At 39.7% G+C, this 10,221-nt stretch overlaps 1 protein-coding gene across 2 annotated transcripts; it reads left to right on the top strand.

Annotated features, from left to right (window-relative positions):
* The first annotated feature begins 7,473 nt into the window (after positions 1-7,473).
* On the top strand, positions 7,474-9,769 carry LOC124153823 (cuticle protein 63-like). 2 transcript variants are annotated; one of them, XM_046527195.1, is made up of 4 exons: positions 7,474-7,542; positions 8,207-9,011; positions 9,060-9,154; positions 9,581-9,769. In XM_046527195.1, exons 1-3 carry the CDS (start codon positions 7,531-7,533, stop codon positions 9,134-9,136), a joined length of 894 nt encoding a protein of 297 aa, XP_046383151.1. In that variant the 5' UTR covers positions 7,474-7,530; the 3' UTR covers positions 9,137-9,154; positions 9,581-9,769. The 2 variants fall into 2 exon arrangements, with proteins under 2 accessions (XP_046383151.1, XP_046383150.1); XM_046527194.1 differs by having other exon boundaries at positions 8,207-9,154.
* Positions 9,770-10,221: the final 452 nt, after the last annotated feature.

Raw genomic sequence — 10,221 nt, 5'->3', positions numbered from 1 at the left:
CGGGTTACACAGGTCAACATAATGATCACATAGACCTATCAGGTACGAAATATTGTTGGCCATATCCTGTAGAATCCGAATGCAAAATTCAAAACTTCCACGCAAAAAGTCGAAAAAATGACTTTTTGCCATCTTTATATTTCCGATTTGGTACCACTGTGCGCCGCTGCCTCCTATAAAACTGCCTGAAACGCTCAATTTGATCCTAAAAAAGTTAATCGATGAAACGATACACTTATATTTTAGGAATTGCATTATAATCGAATTCATTAAGTTACAATTATCGATGATACAAAACGTATAGTTAGGGATGGGATATAACCATTGGCGAATAGAACCCTGTATGCATGTTTCAGACACATAACGCCATTAAATGTAATAATTAATATTCCACTAGATTGATTCCCACCGGTCGGTTTCGTCATCCTTAGCGTCAATGTTGAGATAAAATTTATATAATTGAATTCAACTTTTAATCATGTTTATTATTTTCAACCTGAGAAAATTATGTGACTACGTAGATTTCCGCGGTGTTCAGGTTCCAATTTCTCCATATTTCCGGTGCAACCGCGTCGGTTTGTTGGTGATGACAACAGAGCGGCAGCCACAACTGGCGGGACTGACCCCCTATATAAGGAGGACGAAAATCGTGGACCGGCATCATCTTCGACCTGAAGACGCTGGCAGCAGTGCCAGCGAAACTGTTGTCATCACCAACAAACCGACGCGGTTGCACCGGAAATATGGAGAAATTGAGAAAATTATGTTATATAATGATCAGCATACTTCGTAACCGATCTATTAGAATAAATATGAATGAATTTAACACCAGTAATGGAGTATAATTAGCAATATCCGAGGCGTAACAAAAATATAGTCTTTATCTTTAAACTTGTCAAATATGTAAATTAATAGCATTCGGGGCTGAGTTATTCTCAAACGTATTTTATTCATCGTGCGTCTTCTAAATTGTGCTTCCATTGAACTGCTAATGTAAAATTGACGATATAATCACTCAATTCATCCGGCAAGTCATTTTCACCAGCTTTCTCAACTCGATTTAAAAATAAAATCACGTTCTTCTTTATCTCATTGCTCTTTCGAGGGAGGCAGGTTGATGTGTGTTAAAATTACCAACGCTTAGCAGTTCTCGCCTTGCTCATTTATGCAAGTCGCCCGCGATTCAATGTCACCGATAACGGAGCCTCGAAATTCGTCGTGATTAATTCGGATGAAGCCCGGGAACATGCTCCAGTGTTGGGCGATGAAACACCGCGATGGGAAGGTAAAGGTGGGACCCTAAGACGCAGAAGTCAGATGAAATGAGGTCGGGGCCACAAATAACCGCATCGGGTGCATTGTTTGCGCGACAGCCGTTCTACGGGAAACAAGACAAAGAGTTGCAAACGGGCGGGTCGTTAATTCGCTAGGCTAGGAGTGGCCTCTGAGGATATAAAGGGTTCATCCCTCTTCAACCTCGTTACCACTGATACATAGTACATTTATATTGCTGCTATGGCCATTGATAAGTGTAAAATATTATGTGTAGCAAGAAATACCAGCATTAAATCGTACACGACGCAATATATACTTTCTACCTGTGTTACATCACTGGTTGAACTATCTGATTCAAAACCCAGTCAAAATAAAATCTTCGAAACCCTATTAGCTTATACTATTCGCTGAAACACTTACGAAGTGTTATCATATAATATGGTGGAAAAATCTATAGATCAATGTTCTTATTTTCGTATTAGTCAATAAATGACAGTATTTTTAGGGAACAGTTTTATGTGATAATAGCCTAGAATATTCATTAGTCAATTTGCTGGGTACCTAATGCACACTTAAACTGGCCACGCTTGATACTTTTTATCGAATAATAAGAAATTCACATCAAAAACTGATGCGGAAGGTATTCAAACGCAAAAAATATCCCCTAATAACTGAAATTTAATCTCCGCTGATCTTTCATTTTTGATCGCCAATAAATGTTGCTTAGCCCTTTCGTTTTCCAAGAAAAAGACACGAACCATATCCGTGACGTTTCTTAGGGGGCTCGGTTCAACACTTCCGGACTAGGAGGAAGCTGTGGGGGAGGGTAGAGAGGAGATTGTGATCCGGACGGGCAGGAGATCTGGACTGGGAGCGGAGGAGGGCGAAACCGCCGACACGTAGGCGTTTCGCCCCACCCGAATTCACCAACCTCTCCCACTCCTGATCCGACACTTCGCAAACTCTCGCAGCAGACGTCCAAAGACTTCCTACGCCCTCTCGGAATATCGAGCACCGGAAAAGAACATTTTTCTCCTCCCCCCACTTCCCCAAGATATTCACGACGTTTCGGTACCAGACTCACGATTCACTTCTTCCGATTCCTTCCTACCCCCACCCCACCCCCTTTCCAACGAATCTCTCTCTCTTTCTTTCGAATTCAACCTTTACCGAGGACCTCCCGCGAGGGATTAAAAAAACAACAACCACAACCAGCATCACGATGATCGATCGAATACCTACACACTCCGACACGCACCCACCGGTTCGTTTGTAATTGGCGTTACGTGTGCACGTACGGTGTACGACGGCGAAAGTGATGGAAATCTCGTCGCCCGTTTCGTTTCCTCGCAAATATTCGACCCCGCCCGTGAGTCCAACCCTTTCCGGACCCTGGAAGTAAGGCGGGAGAGGCCGTGTGCAGAGGGTCACGTGCGTCTTGGTGCAGCAAGGTGAGGTCGCGGGAACATTACGGGATGGTCGATCAATGGGAAAGCGATCGCATAAAATCACTAAGTTCGTCAATAAAGGTGGTCACGAAAATACTCAATAACCCTCATATGCATAGGGAATGTTTTCAGTCTTATACCTGTTGAAATTAGAGCATAATAATAAAACTGACCGGCAACTTTCCACTTAAAAAGGCAATAAAACAAAAGGACAAAGTTCATTAAGCGAGGTAGTCTCGAAAACCCTCAGAAACCCCAACAAACCTACTAAGAGCGTTTTTATTCTTTTCTAGAGGAAGTCTGGCATATATTATGTAAAACTGCCAGTCAGTTTTGTAGATGAATCCTCATCGCTATGAGTAGCACCTTCCAACTTTCATAATTGTCATTAATTTAAGACAAATATGTGACTAGTTTTGGAGATTATCACTCTAATAATATTAAAGTATTCTCAAAAAAAGGAAAAGGTATATGAAGATGGCCTAATTAGTCGTCATAGAAGGAAGAGCACCTACTGCTTAATATTAATTTTATTTATCCACACTGATATTTAAAAATCTAAGCAGTTTTGAATTCATTCCAATGGTAAATCCAAGCATCAAATCAATATCACATAAACATTTTAAATTTTTGCGAGCAGTTGCGTAATGTTATTGTATATTGTTGCTGGATCAAGCTTTAAGGAAGTAGTAATATAAATAAATGAAACACATAGAAACATGAAATTAATCAGCATGGATGGAAACATAATTTTTTTTACCATGGAAATATAAATTTTTAATTACATGACGACTTATTTTAAAAGTTATTCCTTACAATAAATGCCAATAGAACATTATTTAGAGCCTAGATATGGATTAAGTTGAATAAATCGACGCTAAAATTCCTATATAGCAATTGAAACCCTGCTCTGTCCCACTAAATTAAATCCATAAAGAGATGTATTTCATCAAACTAAGATAATATTCTCTCATTCTCCGTCTTCACTGTATAGTTTAAATTGTAAATGGTAAAGATACCAGAAAGTAGAGCACCAAACATATAATAAAAAAATATACACCGAATGTTCCAGTAATTAATACGAAATCGGCTATCTTTATGAAAAAGATGATACCGACACATAGAATTGTTTTTGAATAAAATACATTAACAATATATACTTCGCCTTTAATGATTAACTTTCTCCCAAACTCTTTCAAATCTATTATTTTCTTTTACAGCAATTTTCCATTGCTAATATCAATATATAACTTAAAGGCTCGGTGAAAACTCATTGAGATTGTAGATTTTAAATTGGTATCATAAATACCCGGATAAAAAATTTTAACGTTGAATGAAATCGAAGAGGTTGAGAGGGAGGAGAAAATAATTCAACGGCATCTGGTCATGCTGTCCAACGAATTATACCAAAGGCCGAAGAGCGAGAGAGTAGAACTGTAATTGATGGTAATCCTAAAAGTTGTTGTCAAGAAGGAAAGGAAATAAATATCTCAGTTTCATGACGTCACGGCTCTGTAGAAAAAACTGAGAAGCTTTCTCTAGTTTTGAGGAACAAATGGCTTGGGAAAATGGGATACAATCACATAGATAATATAAATTTATCCTATGCCATTAAAATTTCTAATGCGAGGTATTCATCCATGTGCGTAAGAATGTTTTTCAACGCCAAAAATCCCCTTGTTATGGATTATTATGAAAATATAATTTTTTCAGCTAGGCTGGAAGATACGTATTTCATCATCATGAATCAAAATTATTTTTTTAAATCGAAGCGGCGAAAAGGTTGTAGATCAACTGGAAATAATAAGACACCTGAATCTCAGTCGTATGTCGACTGTAACTGCTCTTATAATTCGTATGTTCGGTGAATTAAATTCTATGCAATGCAATTTAATCCTATATTTATTGACAATAAGCTATGTTGTTCTTTCATAAGAAGCTTTTTCCGTTAACATTTTGCCGGGCTTCAAAGGAATAATTGTTATGCAGCTAACTATATTCCAGTATAATTAGATATTAAAGAAAATGCCAACAAGTTTAAAGATACATAGCACATTAGGACATATAATTCATGATTCCATTCTGACTTAGTATCGCTCGTATTAACATTAGGGCTACCGATTATTTAACAACGAAACGGTCTACTTAGTTGATTACTTATTTCATACTCAGTGCCGTTCAGTAATTCATAGAATAGCAGTAGCTTGAGGGGCTTTCTATAAATCAACCCTCTGGGAGGTTGCTTTGCTGCACGAGTTTGATTTTCCTGGGAAAACGGCATGGTGAAAGTCATTATCTCCCGCACCATGAATATATTCCATACGCTGTGTAAATTGACGTAATTTCACTGAGTCCCTCATTCATAAAATTATCTGCATAGCGTGAAGATGCCCGTAATTATTTGGTTAATAAAAGGTTTTCGGTTTTGAGATCACGAATAAAATTTTTAAGCCATTACGTAGGATGACATCGTGTTTTTGTTGCTTGGCCGTAAAAATCCCGCGAAAGTGAGTTGGTAAAAAATTTTTGAAAGGAAGTTCAGGACCAGTTTTTGACAAAGAGGAAGGAAAAGGTATCATATTATGTAGAAGACCTCGTTCCGCATGATCGTCGCTTCCGAGTGACGCCAGCAATGGTGTCATTCTGGTAACGGGATACTGAAGCCTTGCGGGGATATTATAACAGTTACAATCTCACCCGACGCGTTCGTTAGTAGTATTGAGAAATTTAGCTTACTTTTGTTCGCTTTTTTCAAATGGAAAATTCGCTAAGGAAATTTGCCTCTAGTCATTTGGATGGAGAACAAATGCTTCCGATCATCAGGTTCCAATGATTGTTTCTATACGTATGCAAACTAAATTACAGCTGAATTTTCATGATCACTACGTATTGCTTTCTATTTCTCTGACCTGTACTTGAATATGGATTGGGCAATCTAAACGTGGTGATCCAATCGCATCTTAGTCATGAATATTCATGGGGAAATGTGTTTTCAACGAAAGCGATAACAGTAGGTTAAAGCGAGGAAAAATGATGCCAAGACTAGCCATTTCATACCGAAACGTCTTCAGCTGATGTTCTTTTCAAACTAATTCCATCAAGATAACACCGTTGAGCGAAATTTTCATTTTTTTGGTCGTGATGATGATATGCGTAGTTGAAGGAGAATTTTACTATGAAACATGAATGAATCTCTTCATATGACACTTGTTCAGAAGTAAATATTTATAAATGAATTAAGATAAATTTGGGAAATTTTAAACCGCAAATATGTTGAAAAACTTTATGTAAATTGTCGATTCGTACACCTTAACTGATTTCACCATACATCTGCAGAAGAAAAGTTTCTTAAAGTGAATTACAAAAGCAAAGAACAAAAGAAAAGAGGCAGATCCTTTAGGGTTATAATTTATTACAGCCATCATCTATATCAATCGCAGAAATGGTTAACTCCACATAAACCCTTTTAACCCTTTCTAACCCAAAGCTGCTTCTTAAATTTACTTTCATGACTAATCATTTAAAATGTGAAAATTTTGTACTCAATCATAAATATTGTGAGAGCTACATTTTTCGCCATTAAACTTTGCAGCACAGAAGCACGCGTAGTTTAAATCCTTCTTGAATAGAGCTGAAAATATACACATTTTTGATGTTGCTTAGAAGCAACATTGGGTTATAATGGGTTAAATGCTGTATATGTTTAAAAAATGATGAAATTACCATAAGATTTAGAAGTAAATTTCGTCAAACCAGCACAAATAAAAAAAATCCCAAGTGACCTGGAATTAAGCAAGTTACCGACACTCCTTTTACTCACTGATTCAACCCGTTGGATTTTTCTGGATCGGTGAGAATAAAACTTAATCCAGTATCGAAGTTGAGTGACATTCACAGATTAGGTAAGAGAGAAGCTTCCTTTCTTGAAGCCTCGAATTTCGGTATTTTAAGGAGAGTTACTGTATACATCACCTTGGATTTCAACCCGTAGCCAAGCGCTGCAACTATTGGGTTGCCAGGCTCTCTGCTTTTCTGTTCGGATTTAACCATCACCGAACTTTATTATTAAATTTTCCATGAAATTAAGTGGTGCACAGAAAACAGTAAAACATATCTATTAATAAGGGCACCTCGGAAAAATTCATAACATGGCTACACACTAAAAATCGTAATTCAAGTAAAATATGAGGATTAATTCATTTCCGCGTAAGCGGCGATAAAAACCATAGTAATTTTCGTTAACAAACCTCCCTTAGACCAGGAATCGAATCGAATAAAGCCTAACTGGAATCCAAAATCCAGTGACTCGATATTCTATCGGGGGAATATTTTCCCATCGAGATTATCCTTAATCAAGGGGCATAAAGAACTACCAGAGTGGGAGGGTTGCACTTTGGTCAACAAAGGTCGCCAATGATCTCCCAGGGATGCTGTTTTTCCTTATCGAATCAGATGACTGGCGTAACCCGTCTTTTCCCGTAGGCGCGTGCAGGGACGGTAAGGATGAGTGAGAGAAGGCGGCGCCGTGTCTTCAAGCCGTGGTGGTAGGGCATCGTGGGGCCAAGGAGGGAAAGAAAGGGAAGGGTGTAGAGGCCTCTGGTTCGCAAAGGGATGACGAGAAAGGGGAGGAAAGGGGGCGGAAGAGAGCACCCCTGGGCGGTCCCAGCGAAAGTGGAGATGGGGTTAACAGGAGAGGGGCGTTACATATACGTCGCGGTGTGTATATATAAGAGGTGCGGGACGTTTTTGGTATAAGCCCACTCCAGCTCCAACCTCCTGTCTCCGAAGGCACAGGAAAGCGATCAAAATGAAGTTCCAGGTAAATTCAGAGGCGTGAGGATACAAGGGTCGGGATATTGTGCGCCTTGTGGGAATCGTTTACCCCAGAGCGTGTGCGTTTTACACTCACGGAAAATTCATACCGCGCTGCCAACTGGAAATATCAGTAAAGAATTCTTTTGCTTACCGAGGAGTTAGCTGGAAGTTTAACTTGCTTTTCGTACTCGTTCACCGGCAAATATTTTTCTAATACCTCTTTATCCGCAAGATACGATTCATTTAGCATTATATTAGGCAATATTCACAAGACTGTTCGTCATTTTCCGGATTAAACTGCATGGAAAACACAAAATATCACGACTCCTGCAAAATTAGAAAATAGAAAATTTAGTTGTGCCCCATGGATGAGTTAATAATCTTCCATAGGTATCCTCAATTCCATTATACACCTACATTACACCATTACTGAAAATTTTTTCCAAAAGCCCATATTTAAACTTAGATATCACAAAAACATATGGAAACAACTAAAAATTAAAATTCTCACTCAAAATAGCTATCACTAAACGAAAATGTATCTTTTAAAGGGGACTGCTATGCAGTAGACGAAGTAACATACCCGAAAGATCAATTCGTGCACTGCCCTTCTAGGTTAGCAGCAAATTAATCAGTCCTATCCTACAATCTTCGCTTTTTCTTCACAGGTAGGCGTACTTTTCCTAGCTCTTTTCGCCCTCGCGGTGGCTGAGGAGGAACCGAAGAAGCAAGAGAAGAGAGGCGCCTTGGGTCTAGGCTACGGAGGAGGTGGCTTAGCCCTCGGCGGCAGTTACGGTAGTCTAGGCGGCTATGGTGGAGGACTATACGGTGGACACGGACTTGGCCTGGGAAGCTCCCTCGGCAGCTATGGCGGACTTTCCTATGGTGGTGGCTTAGGATACGGTGCTGGCTACGGATACGGTGGTGGCTACGGATACGGATCTGGCCTAGGACTCGGCTTAGGCGCAGCCTCCGTCCACAAGACCATCACTGTCACTAAGCAGGTCCCCGTCCCAGTACCACACCCCGTCCCGGTCCCCGTCCACAAGAACATCCCGGTTCCCGTCCCTCACCCCGTGCCATACCCCGTTCACAAGCCGTACCCAGTTCATGTCCCGAGCCCTTACCCCGTCCCCGTCGACAAGCCCTATCCCGTCCCCATTGAGAAGCCCGTCCCTTACCCCGTTCACGTCCCCGTCAAGGTCGCCGTCCCCCACCCAGTGGCAGTGCCTGTGCCTAAGCCCTACGCCGTCGCCGTCCCCAAGCCAGTGGCCGTCCCGGTCCCCCATCCCGTCCCCATCCACAAGCCGGTGCCCGTTTTCACCAAGTCGTACGGTCATGGGCTATCCCTCGGCTCTGGTTTGGGTTACGGATCTGGACTGAGCTACGGATCTGGCCTTAGCTATGGATCTGGACTTAGCTATGGATCAGGACTGGGCTATGGTGGTGGATACGGTCTCGGATCTTCCGCCGGATACGGTCTCGGATCTTCCGCCGGATACGGTCTCGGATCTTCCGCAGGATACGGTTATGGCTTGGGATCAGGAGCAGCTCTCGGCGGTCACTCCCTCGCCATTGGAGGAGCCCACGGATGGTGAAAAATGTCCCTCTACTAGGTGAGTGATGATTTTATCGTCCTCGGTACTACCAAACCAATCCATGCTCAAAGCTAATACTAAGTTTCAATTTCAATATAAGTTTTGTGAACCTGATTTAAGTCAACGGCAGCTTAATTAGCACACAGTCCAGGAAATTTTATCCTGAATCATTGGCAAAAGTCTCTTATCTATGCTAAATCTGAGAACTAAGCTGAGAACAAAAAGGTAAGCAATGTCAGAAAAATCACGATATTGAAAGAAAGAAGCTTGTATTAAAATAAACTGGAACAACACCATTATATCTAAGCAAATCATAAAAAATTTTAAATGGTTTTAAGAAATCAATGATATTTTTAATCAATTATCACTGTTCTCTTTAAATAATTTAGTCATGAAAATTGATTGTTAAAGTTAATAAAATTTTCTCTATCTTTATTTTTTCAGACTCGGCTGTGGACCACGCTACTGTTGTTTATGAGCTGAAGTTTAACATCATTCTCTTGCAAGAGAATACAAATATCTCATCGCTATTTAAACAACAATCAACTCATAAAAGAAGACTCACTCTTACGCCTATATTTTTGTAAATAATGAAAAAATCTTTAAAAAAATAAAACAAAATATGTATTCTAATTGCGCTTCTTCATTTTATTATCTGTAAATTACCTTTACCTAATCAAAAACACCGGCCACGAATTATACTATCCACTCGAAAGCTTCACAAGGAGCGATCACGCCTAATAGAGTTAATTTAAGCACATTCCAACAAGGATTATAATTATTGGGGGAATTCTCTATCGGTCATTTAAATATAGTTAAAGCGTAGACTAAACTAGGTAAAATTCTAACTGATTCAATACATGTAACAAATTGGGAAACTCATCCAAAAACTTTGTAATTGCCACAGAATCAATCTAACATCTTCTGGAAACAACGATACAGAAAATTACTGCCTGATAAGGCTAAAGAGGTTTCGCCATGAGTATCATACCTATTATATATCAAATTAAAATTAACAGTAATTTATTTACAGTGATAACTAGTTCTTTGCGTGATAGATTTATATTTAAAAAGAATACCCATAT

The sequence above is a fragment of the Ischnura elegans genome, chromosome 2, assembly GCF_921293095.1.
Source record: "Ischnura elegans chromosome 2, ioIscEleg1.1, whole genome shotgun sequence".
NCBI classification, from domain to species: domain Eukaryota; kingdom Metazoa; phylum Arthropoda; class Insecta; order Odonata; family Coenagrionidae; genus Ischnura; species Ischnura elegans.
Note: the sequence above shows the minus strand (reverse complement) of the source record. Positions and strands in the feature narration are given on the sequence as shown.